Below are 15,112 nucleotides of genomic sequence, written 5' to 3' on the forward strand. Positions count from 1 at the left end.
GAGAGTTCATGCCTTCGGAAGCTACGAAGCAAAATAACCAAGATCTTCCTTTTTTGCACATTGTGCGAGCTCCAAGTGACACCACTCGAGAGAACTGATGTTGGGTATCAGCTGAACAAGGCAAAGGCAAAGGGGGAGGAGGAAAAGGGGGAGACCTCTGTCAACACAGCATCAGAGAAGCTCTGGCAGAAAAGGACAGTTGTAGCTGATGCTGGAGGACAACAAATGTATGAGAAGTCTGTTGTGTAATGGCACGTGGTGATGGAGTTCCCAAGCTGCGTATGGACACTTCCATAATTAGGGAATGATGTAGACACTAGGCTTCAAGGAGGTAGTCCTGGCACCTCTCTGAGCCTGCATGTGTCTTTCTTAGCCTCATCTCTGAAAAGTCCCATCACTTACATGAATGCTGCACATCACTCAAGAGGAAAACTTGGAGAACAGAAGCCTTGCACAGATGTATATAAAGTTTTTTGTGTATATATATCAGTATAGAGGATTTTTTTATTTTGTCAGAAAGATGCATATAGCAGCGTTTTGGAAAAGGTGCTACCCAAAATAGCTACTGGTATAGCAGTTAGGACTCACAAACACAACATTCAAACCACAGCCTCAAACATGACCTTGACTGTGGGAGACAGAGCTATTGACTACTCCAGACTGACTTTGTTCCCAAGCCACAATACAGAATGAAAACAAGCAACGTAACCTTGAAATTTTTCACAACACAATTTTTCTTTCTTGGCCAACTTTACTTGTAGCCTCTCCTTTCTATGAAACTTCCTGCTTTTACAGGGGATGGTTAAATTTTGTTGATGCAATCCACGCATGCAAACAATGAGTCAAAGCCTATTTGGCTTCTGAAACCAACCTATTCTGTCTCTTGCAAATAAAAACATACAGGACAATTTATTCTGATTGCATCATTAGAAGAGATTCATTTCCCACAGCCATTAGCTTTTATGGCACAGGTTTGATGGTCCTGTTTGCACAGCTTTGCACCAATAAAAATGCAAAGCATATGGAACCAGAGAGCTTAAATCTTTTTTATTAAATCCCTTGATTTAAAGGGAACTTCAGGATGCGTGGAGCTGTGTTAATTCCCTTGTTTCTTAGGATGGAACATGGGCATAGGAATCATGATACTCGCAGTCATTTCCAGCTGCTAGAATCTCCCTTGGAGTTGGCCAGCCTGGATACAGTCGTGCTGCTTGAGCGAAGCCTGGAACAGCTAGTGCCATATTTCACTGCTAATTTAATTTCTTGTGTATTAGTAAGCAATGCTAGCAAGTAGCACATCAACAACCTAGAATCGTCAGTATATTCCTGTGTATGCTATAAAGTCTTTACCTAAATATAAGGTCATGATGAATATAAAAGTAGACACCGTTGCCCGCTTAAGAAGTTCAACCACAAACAAAAGACAAGTCCAAGTTGTATCTCCCACCATCTTCTATAGCTGCACTTCCTCAAACCAGGAACCTTCAACCACCTCCCTAATCTACCTTCCTATTGCATATCTAGTCTTCTCCAAATTCTTGCTTTCTGCCCCATAAAAGCACCACATCTTCCTGCCACTGTGCTTTCATTCACAAACCCAGAAGCAGCACAGAGGGTGGGCAACAGCTCAGAGCCATTTCTTCCCAAGGTGCGTCACCATAGACCACCCGATCCACAGGTTCTTCAGCCATAGCAATGCAAACAGCTCAATTCACTTTTACCTGCGTACATTGTGAGTTGGAACAAACCTACTCTCTGTTTCAGGCTGTAATTCTCAAAGCTGAAAACCTAACAGAACCAGTCCCTCAATTCTGAACAAAAAACGGTAACCAAATTGTGCTTTGGCAAAAGTTTTTCCTGAAACAAACCGAAAGCCCCAAACCAAAAACTGTGCATATGTGTGTATTAGGAAGACAAGTCAGGGTTAAAAAAAACCACTGAACAGGTAATACATAGTTTACATTCACAATGAGAAAACCTCAAGAATTTAAATAAAAGCTAAGAGGGTAACTGTCACTCTTTAAGGACTTGTAGTCTGTAGAGCACAAGTTTGGGAGGAGCATTTATTCAGCAGGGCTTTTCTAAAAATGTTATTGCCTTCTGGAATACAAAGTGTTTGGTATTTGTTATTTCAGTAATTTGCTTTTCAATAGGGTTTTCAATCTTCAAACATGGTTTTTGGCTCTGAGACAAATGGAATGTGGTAAGAACTTTGTGGGATTTTCTTCTAAATTATTTTTGTTACTTTTATACTCTTTGAATGCAGAAACAGACATCATATTTTAATTAACTGTGTGATAACAGCACAAAAGACTCTTAAGATCCCATTTGATAATTAACAGCTGAATTACAAGTCCTTCAAAGCTGAGTTAAACTACACTGCTTTTCTGAATATATCAATCAAAAATGGATGAGCGCAAAGATCTTCTAAGAGAATACTGAGAAATTAGTTTCTGAAATAGAAGATACATGCATTGTTCACAAACATTCAACGCCCCCCCCCCTTCCCCCCCCAACCCCAACCATACCTGCATAGGAACAGACACTGGCCAACCTCCATTTCAGGTTTATATAAGCCTGTTAGTTTTTTGTAATTTGGGGGTGAAGATTACACAAAACATGACTGCAGGCTATAAAATATGCAGACTCGCATACTAACTGTAACTACTGGTGCACATATACTGTTTGAATGCAAGCTTCTGCAAGTAAGTAGTCACATATGTGTATGGTCTGCAGGTGCAGTTGAAATGATCTGTAAGGGGGACAGACTTCAAAAATGCAAATCCTAGATTTTAAACAGGTAGTGGTTTGTTTACTGTTCTGAAGTAATGCCACAACGTTTTTGACAGCAAAATGCAATCCAACAGTTTTCCTTAGATTGGAAGAGCATGCTTGCTGATGCAATTAGTTTTATTTTGGTAAATTTGCATCATTTGTGCCAGAGTGTTAAGTTGTCTCAAATTTTCTTTTTTCCTGGGACTCCTGTTTGTACAAGAAGATGGGATCTCTGTTCAACTTTCCAGGAAGAAGTTCCCATCTGAGAGAAGCAAGTTGTCCTTAGCACAGTACTAACCTCTGTCACCCTGGAGAGATGAAATGGAAATAAATCATACCCTTAAGTACAGTAGAACAATTCCAATTCACTTGACCTAATTCCCTTGAACACCAAGAAGGAACAGAATTTATTTTGGAAAGGGCAGTTACTGGTTTAATCGGACTCGGACTACTTCTGTGATGCTATGATATATCATGCAGCTGTATTCATAACACAGCTACAACAACAGCAAAATATCAAAAATACTTAAGTTTTCAAGATTTGAACCCAATGAAATACTGTTGCTAACAACTTAACTCCCAAGTCAGTAGGCAGAGAAGGGGCTGAAGAAAAACAAAAATCCAGCATCCAGGAACATCATTCCACTTGCCTGAAGCTACAGAATTTTCTTCTTCCAATAATTATAGTTAAAATCTTTGTCTGAATATATTTTGATAATTATAAATACTTCAGACTCATTACTGTCACCACAGGTAATAGCAGGCAGAAACCACTGCAAGCATATGACAATGAAGTCATGGGAAGCATAGAATCATATGAAGAAAAAATGTCAGTTAGGAGCTTTGCAAACTTTTGAATTTAGGCAAATATAGTCTCAGCTAGAAGTTGCCTTTTTGGCAGCTTCCTAATGCTGTAAATTCCGATCATCCTGAAACACTTACATTTTGCTCAAGGGGTTATTCTTGTTCTGCCACCAGAACAAGGGGGAATCCTGAATGGCTGGCAAGAAGCTTACTTTTCTTCTTGAAGGAAGGTCCCATTACAGTGGACAGTGAACTAATTCATTAAAGCCCTACTTCCTTCCTCAAAGCTAAACTAAATAGCCCAAGTCCATTTATGTAAACTGCCAAAAGAAAAAAAAAAAACAACTTTTAATAAAGTTCAAGTGCTTAGAGAAGAATAACAGACTATATGCTACTTTGCCAATCATAAATTATCCCTATTTAAGCAGATCAGAAAGAAGTATTACGTCTTTCCACTGGTTAGACAGAAGTCAGCAATCAGTAATGGACACATACAGGAGCTCTGAAAACAGATTTTGCTGGAAAGGAGGACGTAAGTAGGAAGAGAAACACCGAGGCCTTAAGAATTTGATTAGAAAAAACACAAAAAGTTTATTAACACAAAGGAATTTATATTCTTCTCCAGAATTTTGTTTTCAGTACATTCAACTTGAGAAGTCAGATTTATACCAAGATATCTGTATTACCAGTTACAGTAAAAGCACAGGATAGTTCACATATATGATTCCTGAAAATATAACATATGATTTTAGTGTTATTAACATATTTTAAAAATGCTGAGCAAACTTTAAAGCTCAGGACACAAAGTCATTCCGCTCATCCTTCTTACCCTGACAGAACTCATTAAATCCCAATCGCTGCCTAAGATACACCTATCCTGATACTAAAAAAATATGGGTTTGCTATATGAAGTTTTAAAAATGTACACTGGTGATAAATAAAATAATTAATGTATGTAGTGTAGATTTTACTTGTACAATAAGGCTAATGTTTCTTACGTCAGGCCTATTCTAAAGAAGTGAGATCCCTGCCTTCTAACTGAGGACCCACTCCCCAAAATGATGATGAATCTGACTTTCTGAAAAAGTCTTGATAAATATTAGCAGCCCATGTCAACTTATGTACAACCAGATGAGGGCTTATTTGATGAAGATTTTCTTAAGCTTCCATAAAGTTCACATTCTGACATCCTTCTGATGCTCTGAGGATGTAAATGAAACTTAGATTGTACTTTAGTGGAAAATAAATTTTATTCATTCAGGCCTCTTGAGTAATGGGGTCCAATTCCTGCTTACTCAATTGTTGCAGATCCAGCCCCTGAAAGTTTAAGGACCAGAAACGAAGCTACTGCCTCTTCAAACTGCTTACAGAGTATTCCTGCTGCATGCAGTCTTCAGGCTGCCTTCACAACTTCCTTCAGCAACAGCATGTCCTAAATGACATAAAGACAACCTTCCCAGAGCACCAAGAGTATGGTTATCGCTCTTCTAGTTGGTAAACTGCCCATCTCTCCTCTCTTTTCCCAGTCTTACCCCATCTCAAACATCTGTAGCATGGAAACATTGTAAATATTATAGATGCAACCACCAGTATCACTGGACTTGCAAAAACTATAAAATAAAAAACCCTACTACATAGAACTCCTGAAGGGACGTGAAATTGCAACACATTATGAGAGGTGTACAATCTGCAAAGCAAATTTATGCATACCATTGGCATCACATGCTCCTTGGGCAATGTGCAGATAAGCAAACCTCCCCCTCGCTATTCCTCAAAACTGCACCCTACAGCCCTCTCAAACACCCAGGTTGGCTTTCCCGAAGATGGTGCAATATCCCTAAGGAGCAGATCACCCATGCAGACTCAGGAAATTAAAAATAGGTTTTCTCCTCTTCTTGGATTGTTTTAAGCCTTAGGAAAAGCAGAACTGTCTCAGTGCTGAGTATCCCATACAACACAGCTTCTTCCACTGAGCCCCAGAAGGAAATGGGCCAGCACAGAATGGAAATCAGCAAACACCAGTTAAAGCTATCGTGATGTATCATTTATTTCCAACTTTTTTGTGTGTGTGGAGTCATCACCTGACCACCTCTCTTCAAAAATAGTTCTCCCATGGGTGGTTTGAATGACTTTTCCTATTCCTTTGAGAAGTAACACAGTACCAATTTGTGAGACTTGCTAACTAGAGGGAACACTCATGAGAATCTGACCTGACAAGACGGGCAAAACACCAAAGACCCAGATGAGGGAACATGAATGAATCTGCCTGGCATCAGAAGTCATGCTATTGGGATAAATCAATTAACAGTTGTCCCTGCCATGATCACAGATCCTCTACTTTCCCCAAACCCCAAACTGGTCTTTCCAAATGATGCTCTAAAGAAGACTGAAAATACCAATTTTTAAAGAGTCAAGGGATTTGTCAACCATGCCTATGTAGCAGAATTGTTGTGTGACTGTTCAATTAGGGATAAAGATTTTCACGTCATCCCCTCCCTGTGCACACATCACAAGTAAACTCTGTTTACTTCAGCTTCATACAGGAATGACTACCTAGATATTTCTGAAAGCACCAAATACCTTAGTTTTCAGATTTTAACATAAGTAAAAACTGGTTTTGAGACACTGCTGAGATTTGAACCAATGTCCTCTGTTAACCTTGACCAGTCAGTCATTCCCCACTATTTAAGCCCTACATATTCCATGTGCTTATACAGCAGACAAAAACTAAAGAGTTTTAACAGTTTGGTTTCTGAACAAGGCAAGAGAACTGACCTTTTCCACTGAAGTGAGCACTTACACAACTGGCTAACACAAAGCATACACGTGCTCTCGCTGTAGAATCCAGCTTTTACTCAGTTCACTGGTTTACATCTTTAGGAGTTTGTCAGGTTTCAGTGTTCAAATATAAACTTGGGATCTGTAGAAATCACTATGGAACTAGCTCCATTCTTATGTCAGGTATTTGTTTTAGTTGGCTTAATGAACTGCAAATTTCCTTTGGTAAGACTTACTGAACAAGGGACCCCTTTGTAGAAGGTGGCAGCACTAACCTTTTTATCTGAGCTTACAGAACCTTTAATTTGGGACTTGCAACTTTACAGCGTTGTGAGATTTCCTTTTGTGCTCCTCGTAACTCCAGCCTCGGGGCCAAATTCTACCTTTACTTATCCTCAAGCAGTAACATCTCAAACTGCAGTTTGCAGAACAAATACCTCAGGTAGCATCAAACTCTCAATTTTTCAGTTAGAAGAGCCACAAATGCTCCAACAAGAACAAATCAACCTGAGTTCCATGTATACTTCATATTAATTCCAGTCTCTTTTAGAACTGGAGATTCAATGCAACAGATATGCAGGTTCTGCCAACTCTGCAAATAAATAAACTGAACTTGCTGATGGCACAGGAACAGCATGATGCTCTTGTCCATGCCCAGCACTGTCAACGCAGAAGCAAAGAGGAGTGGCTGCTTCAACAAAGCTGTGCTGCCAAGTAACTGTACATGGAGTTGCTGCCCAGAGTCTCTCTCGGAGCAGCCTGCAGAAGTTGAAAGAATCCAGGTGGTGCTGCGCTGGCTGATAGAGCTATCACAACCAAAAGTCAAAAGCACACGCCACAAACAACAATAATAATCCTACTGAAAAATTTCATGTGTTCATTCACAGAAAAACAAAACACTCTTCTCGCTTCAACTGTGGCTCCAGCCTGTAAAGTGATTATGTATGAAGGAAAGAATTCAGTGTGACTTTCAGCTTTCATGAATTAGCAGAGGTTTCAAATGAAGAGGAAAAAACAAGGTCTATCTGAGTTACGGTCTGCCCAATCTGGGAGCTGTTGTCACAATAAACACGCAACCCATGACGTATCGCCCATGTATATTTTCCCTATCAAGCACAACAAAGCAAGCAAGCAAGCATCCTTTGGCGCAAAAGCCCTGTGCACAATCTTCCCCTATGGCATTCTGTTCTCATGCATTACTTGCGCCAGTGTGTATGCAGGAGCTAACACTCATGAGCAAGCACAGCACTGTGCTCAGGCACAGAACCATCCTTTCCATAAAGTTTCAATTAGCCTTTCAACTCAATTACACTGCATAAAAAAGAATCTGGGATGCTAAATACAATATGTCATGTTTCATAAGAAATTTAATAATACTATATTTTATTTTTCCTATTGACATTTAGTTTGGTTTTGAATTCAAAATATGAAGCCAAAAAAGCAAAATAAATTATCCTACGAAAGTTAACAAATTATTCCATTGTTTTTAATAGCACTGGGCAAATCCCACTGAATTAGGCATGAATTTGTCACATATGCAATAAAGAACTTAAGGCTAATACATTGTTCCCATTGTAAATCTTATTTTTAGAGGTTACATGTTAACATTTTAAATTAACTCCAGGCTTAAACTTGGAATATGCAGTTATTCCACAAGGGGAAGAAAAACAATAAGGAAAGGTGATTGATGACTTGATCTGCTTTTTCTGACCGCTACTAGTTAAATAAGATCCTTTATGGAATACTTGACTAACCCGACAGCTCTGTCTGATCAACCGCTGTACGATCTAAGGTACGTCTGCACAGACTCCTCTCGGCCTGCGTGCATCAAAACTGATGCCCGGCCGTTTGTGAAGCCCTTCCACAATTTGAGGGGTTGCCCACATTTACCAGAGCCTTCGCACCGCAGCTCCCGGGAAACTGCCAGCACACACGTCAGTCACCCCGAGGTAAGGAGAAGTCAATCTTCCCGCAACAATATCCATTTTAAACCCTGCCACCAAATGCCATATGAACGATGTAAAAGCGAGTGTTTTCATTCCCCAGAACTGTCCGTCCCCAGTCTGTGACCCCCGGGGCGGGGGGGGGGTCCGTGCCGCTGCTCGGAGTCTTGCAGAGGGTGACCGGGCACTTCAGGGCCCGCAGCACCCTGGAGGGCGACGCTCCCCGCGGGCTCCCCACGCTCCCGGGCGGCTGCCACGGCTCCGTAACGGCTGGACGCCCCGGGATGGACACGCAAAGCCACGGACTCGCGCTAGCCGTACTCAAGGAGCGTGAAGCTTGGGCGGGGGATGCTCCAGCCGCTCCAGCCCGGGCTCCCCCCCGCAGGTACCCTCCGCCCCGCCGCCCGGCAGCTCCGCCTGGCCGGCCGGGGCGGCGTGCGCCCGCGGCACCGGGCGGCCGCGAGGGCTGCGCCCCGGGGGCGGCCGCCGAACCTGGGCATGCCCTCCGCCCGCGCAGGGCCCCCGCGCAAACCCCACACCCCCGCGCAACCCCAACCGGCCAAGGGCGCGGCGAGCGGCCCGAGGGGCTCGGCAACTTACGGCGCTGGCAGAGTCCCGGCACGGCCGCCAGCAGCCGGACCGCCCCCAGGAGGGGTCCGGGGCCGCGCTGGCACTTGGGCACGGAGACGATCCCCGCGGTCAGGCACGCCAGCAGCGGCACCCACATCATGCGCCGCGGGCGGCACCGCTCCGGCTCCGGCTCCCGCTCCCGCTCCCGCGCCCTCTCCTCGGGGCCGCGTCTCGGCGCCGCGACGCGCTCAGTCCCGGCCCCCGCGGGGGCGGCGGCGGGGCCGGGGGAGGGGCGGCGGCGGGCCCGGCACAGGTAGGGCGCGCGGCGGCGGCGGCGGCGGCGGCGGGGCGGGCGTGGGACGCCGCATCTCAGGGGCAGCGCCCGCCGCGCCCCCCGCGCCCCGCGTGGGGCGGCCCCCCGGCGGCAGCGGCGGCGGCGGCGGCGGGGCCCCGGCCGAGCGCGGAGAGCGGCTCCCTCCATCCGCCTCCAGCCCGGCGCGCAACGGGCGCCCCGCCGCCCGCCCTGCCCGGCCGCGGGGAGGCACTTGGCACCGCGCGGGGAGCGGCGGCAGCCCCGCACCTCTCTCAGGCAAACAACCGCCCGGCGGCTGTCCCCGCCCCCCTCCCCGGCTGCCGGCCCCCGCCCGCCCCCGCCGCGCACCCCCGCCGGGGCGCCGCGCCGCCAGGTGGGCGCCGCCCGCCGCCGTCGCCGGGGCCGCTTCTCCGCGCCGCGCCGCGCCGCGGGGCCGGGGCCGGGGAAGCGGGAGGGGGCACGGGAGCGCGGCCGGCGGTGCTGCGCCGCCGCCGCCGCCCAGGCCGCCCGCGGAGCCGTCGGGTCCCGCAGCGGTCGGTGCGCGCCGGGACCGCGGCGCCCCCCCCCGCCCCCCGGTTGCTAGGAGACGGCAGCGGGGCAGGTTCCGCGGGCGAGCGGGGGCGGGCGGGGGCGGGGCCGGGCCCGGCGGTGAAGTCACTGCGCCCGCCCGCGCCTCTTTGTTCGCCGGCGGCTCGCGGCGCCCATTGTTCGTCCCGCCGCTCCCCCCCCCCCCCCCCCCCGCCAACGGCCGCCGCGGGGAGGCGGCCGAAGGCCGCTGGCGCTGCGCCGCCCCGGCCGCCCCTCGCCCGCTGCTTTGGCCCCGCGCGGCCGCCCTCCGCCCTGCAGGCGGCTGTGGTCCTCCCTCCGCGTGAAGCCGGCCGCCGCAACCGGGCGCTCGAGCGACCCTCACCCCCGCCGCCGCCTCCTTCTCCTCTCCACTCCCCCCCGCCCCCCCGTCGCTGCCCCGGACCTCGGAAACGCCTCCGTTCCCCCTCGCGGCGTCCCCCCGCCCCCCCCCCCCCCCTCCGGCAACCCCTCAGCCCCCGCCGATTACTTCACGTTACCTCAAAGTACCGCCCCTCCTTTCATCGCGCCGGTGGCCCTCCCCGAGTAATTTCTGCTCGGAGTTTCCACCCCTTCGGGCCAAGTGGGAGTAACGCAAAGGTTAACCGTGCCCTGGCCCGGGCGGAAAGTACCTCGCAGTGCGAGCCAGGAAAGCCCCGCCGGGCCTAGGTGCGTTCTAGGTGCCGCCCAGCCCGGCGCCGCTTCCCCGCTCTCCTGTCGCTGCTTTTACTGTTCTCCCCCGGAGGGCTCGGCTCCCGGAGGAGGCGGCGGGTGGCGTTTTGCCGGCAGGTGAAGCGCACCTGGGCACCTCGTCCTGTCACACGGCGGTGGCCGGCCCTCGGCCCGCCTGGCTGACGGGCCCCGCCGCGGGAGTCGGGAGCGCTGCCGGCCTCCGGCCTGCAGGCCGAGCTCAGCGCCAGCGCCAGCCACCGCCGTGCCATCACTTCGTTTCTGTTACCACCGAACAGATGTCGGTGCACGCAGGATCCAAAAAGAGTATCTCGACGCAGCGTCCGAGTCTGCCTGCGCAGGGTACAGTGTTAATAAACCGTGCAAACGCAACCCTTCTAAATACCGCGCTGTTTCACAGTCGTTGCCGACGAAAGGCTGCTGAGGCACTGTCAGCCCCTGTGCTAAGCCTCAAGGAGCCGATAAGGTCGGTTTACCGTCTGCGCGTCAAAGGTCAGAAACCGAACGCACGCTGGGTTTGTTCAGGGTTGCTGGGGAAGAGACGGCAATGAAACAGTCCTGTACTCCCACTCTTGGGAGTTTTTAAACGCTGTACCTACCATCTTTCTGCTTCATCTTGGAAAAATCCACCGTTTCAGACATTGGACTGCCATTCCTCAAGTGGCCACGGCCCAAATGGGGCTATTAGGTGATGGTAACATAAAAGGGTAGCATCTACATGACTTCAAATATTGTGGCATTCTTGACTTAAAAGCTCCGCGATTTCAGATGTCACAATTTCAAACTATGTAAGTGGTGAGTTACACGTCCCAAGAGAGCTCCGCTGGGGGCCGTTCTTTGAAATGAAATGCACTTGTGACAGGTGAACTGAACTCAATTTACTCCTGTCTGACACTATAATGTCTAACTCCTGGGTCGTGATGTTGCAAATTCATGGTGATTCAAATGTATCTGGGAAAAAGGGTCTGGGATGAGACACAAAGAAATACAAGCAAGTGTCTTTAAACAAAATCCCAGCAAAAGAAATAGTCGCTAAAACTGATCTCTATTTTGGGATTTTGACCTGCACAGTCTAAGTAGTGCTGATGGGAGGAAGAATACATCTAATATTCCATATGGATATATTCTCTGTGAATCTCTTTATCAGATCAGAACTTAAATTATCATAAGCATTATAAAGAAAACGGCTTTGTCCTCAACAGTATAACTTATCTTGTGAATTTCTAAGCATAGGCTGTTCACCATACAAATAGGAAATGGAGTCCTTACATCCACCACTCCTTATGAGAAGGACATCCAAGGATTTGGCATCCTAGGCAGAAAGACAATACCTACAGTCTAACATGGAAGAAAAAAAATGGTTAATTTTGAATATACAATCTGAGAATAAGGTAACCGAAATGAACGCTATTCATTAATTTAAACACTGAGGAAAAGGATGCCAGTATTGGGTAAGAACTATGCACCCTGAATAGTAAAAGTCACCAGTAGCAGCAGTAACAAAGAAGCCAAGACCTGAAGGTGCCAGTAGTGGAGGACTCTATCAGTTGAGGCCGCTGTAACTGTTCAAAGTATTCTGGTGGTTTATGTAAAAAGGAGCTTCTCCCTATTTCTTTAGTTTCATTCCTGCCATGGTGGAAGCCAAAGACTTAAAAATGTTTCCTTTGCAGTGACAGCATCTTTGAATATATTGTTCTTTAGATAGTGTTTATAATGCAATAATATAAGCCTCCTCTCAAAGAACGTTACACAGGAGATTTGAATAATAATTCTAGTTTTACAAATGGAGAAAACTGAATCATCTAAGGTCACATAAGAGACTTTTAACAAGACCACTTTTTTAAGACTGCTGGAACTGAATTTAAGTGTCAATCCATTGTCCTATCTACAGGGCCATGAATGCTTGAAGTAATGTGGTTGTGGGATCTCTGTCCTTGGAGATATTTGAAACTCAGCTGAACAAGTCCCCAGACAGCCTGATCTAATTGGACCTGTTTTGAGAAGAGGGCTGTCTGGGCCTCTAGGGGCTTTTCCCAACCTAAGTTATTCTACGAATTTTTATGGTGGAAAGTGTGTAATTCTCTGTTCTTATATTACACGTATACCCAATTTCTATACAGTATTATTACTGTGCTTTCTTTCCAGCACTTACATTTGTTTCATTGAAAAAAAAAAAAAAAAAAAAAAAAAAAGTCTATTACAGTGCTGGTGAACAGCCTCTCTCTTCAGGAAACAGTTTTGAAAATGTTGCATCTGCAATGAATTTTCACTAGAGCTGGTCAAAAAACCCAAAGCATTTCTTACAAAACCTATGTTCCTTTTTTGGTTGAATATTTCCAGCCATCTTTGATGTGCCACTTCATGGGGGAGAGTCCAAACCGAGATTGCAAAGGGAAGAGTGATGGTGTTTTACAACTTCTAATATCAAAACTTTTTTAAAAAGAAAAATGCATTACGTGTTCATTAGCCTGTCATATGATTTCGTACATTATCGTGGCATCTTAGACATTAAAATCCCCATAGAAAGCATTTTGGTATACTTAAGTTAATTGCACTTTCCTCCAACTTCCCTATTTTATTAATTTAAAGTCTTGCTGGAGGACAGTACTTGTTTTGGATTTGGTGGCTTCACTTGATCTCACTGACATGCAAATTGTATTTCTTTGCTATATAACTAAATAAAAGGATCACATGCTTCTTTGTCAGATACAGTTGCATTTGCAATTGCTTGTGTTCTTTTTTTTACACAACGTTTGAATCTAAACTGCATCTATTTTACATAAAAGGTCAGTGTATTTTGCAATTCTTTCATAACCCATCAATGTAAAATGATGGAACAATTCAAATTCAGTGGCTGTTCCCAAGAAACAGATTGCCAAGGAGTCATAGGCCTCTCCCCAAGCAGTGCAGACTATGAACAATCCACTTATGCTGTTTTCTCTATCCAGGAAAATTCTATATAAAATTCCAACTGCCTGATGCAATATACAAAATTTTTACAAAATGTAATTTTGTAATTTTGACAAAGTTGTGATGCATTTCCATATAAGGTATTAAAACTTTGCACATTTTTTCTAATTTCTAGCCTCAGTTCTCACTGTGAAAACTGGTAATGTCAACTTTCAAAATAGAATATTTACTCCCCAAAATAGTATTTTTCATTATTTTTTTCATTAATGCCTACCCGAGATACCAGTCCATGCTACTGAGCTTCTGATGCACATGACACAAAGAGAAAATGGTTCATTTTAGGGAAAAACAATAATCCAAAATAGCTAACACTCTAGTTAGAGTTTTTTGTGAAGGCTTCCGTTGATTTCACATGGGCATTTCATGTGGGCTTACAAATCTTGCTTGGGTTTGCAACTTCAGTGGCTTCCGTAGGCCTGCATGAAACAGTCTGGCAACATCTGAAGCATGATCTTTTCACGTTTACCTTCCGGATGTTAACAGTTTGGTCAATGTTATGCAGAGACAGGTGGAATATCACCACCTATTTTCCATACTTTCAGCCTGGTGACTTGTATATACTGTGCCTAACTGTTGTAATTACTCATCACTTATTTGTATGGGTTTAACTATAAGAGGATTTTTTTTCTGGTCTAAGTGCCAGCAATATTCTCCCCTTTCTCCTTTTCTGTAGAGAATTACTTGCAAAACCCCAGTGGTACACTTCTCTTCCACTTCTCTTCCTTTCTTATAGAACCAATTCTAAATTGAATTCTAAAATTTGTATCTTAAAAAGAGAGTATGTAGTCCTCTAGAAATCTCAGATCTTGGTCTTATGTGCTTCAGTGCTTGCCAGAAGCCCACTGAAGAAGTGTGTGTTATGAGACAATAAACCTGAGGTATTTCACACCATTGCAAGAAAAAAATTGCAATGCAGGTGGATCCTCAACTGAAATGGTCAGCATGCAGTTGAGGCAGAGATGGCAGTGGCTTCTCAGGGGAGAAGGTATCAGTCTGTTTAGGGTTTATGAGGTCAAAACCAATGCTTTAAGCTCTCTACAGACACTAATTTCCTAGGACATCTGTAGTACAGACAGCTGATCTGTAAATTAGCATTGAGGGGGGGCCTCCATGAAGGTGTCCTTGTCCTCTTTTTAAGAAAGAGTAGGATGATTTTTCTACAGACAAGCAAGCGTAAGAAATTATCTATATAATCCAACTAAGATGCTCAAAAGCATAAAAACATGTAACAAGTGGTCAAAGCTTAGGGTTGTTTATCAAAATGCTCTAATAATCTCTTTCTGGAAGTATTTACTGAAAAAACCCCAGCGGTATATTCAGTTGAACAGATGTATTCCGAAAGAAGAACATTTTAATTGTTGTCACATGCAGAGTTTTAAAGAACACTGATACACTAAGATTTTTCGGTACTTCCACTATGCTTTTTATGTGACGGAACTAGTATTTCAGATAGAAGTGTTTTCTTCCTTTTGACAAATAAACTTGTGGTGTGCTTTGAGAGCCTTTCTGACTTCAGACAGAAGAGCTCCCCTGTGGCCTGTCTTTATAGTATAAAATTTACCTGGGGTTCTTCTAAATACTGTCATTAATATTTTCCAGCTATTACATCACAGATTTACAGGCACTGCAGCTTGAGTTCTGGAAGAAATAGGGAAGAAGAGCAGTAAGCCAGGTAAGTTATTTCATTAACCTTACTTCAGTGGGA

The 15,112-nt window shown here is 45.5% G+C and overlaps 1 protein-coding gene across 5 annotated transcripts in view; it reads right to left on the reverse strand.

Annotated features, from left to right (window-relative positions):
• ITGB8 (integrin subunit beta 8) overlaps positions 1-10,458 on the reverse strand; it is a 51,610-nt gene extending 41,152 nt beyond the window's left edge. For 4 of the 5 annotated variants that reach the window (XM_049798702.1, XM_049798699.1, XM_049798701.1 and 1 more), the window contains exon 1: positions 8,901-9,165. In XM_049798702.1, the coding sequence (XP_049654659.1) occupies positions 8,901-9,030 (130 nt within the window). In that variant the 5' untranslated portion in view covers positions 9,031-9,165. Of the gene's footprint in view, positions 1-8,900; positions 9,166-10,379 lie in introns of those variants that run through there. The other variant, XM_049798703.1, reaches the window with a different exon arrangement.
• Positions 10,459-15,112: the final 4,654 nt, after the last annotated feature.

The sequence above is a fragment of the Accipiter gentilis genome, chromosome 4, assembly GCF_929443795.1.
Source record: "Accipiter gentilis chromosome 4, bAccGen1.1, whole genome shotgun sequence".
NCBI lineage: Eukaryota > Metazoa > Chordata > Aves > Accipitriformes > Accipitridae > Astur > Astur gentilis.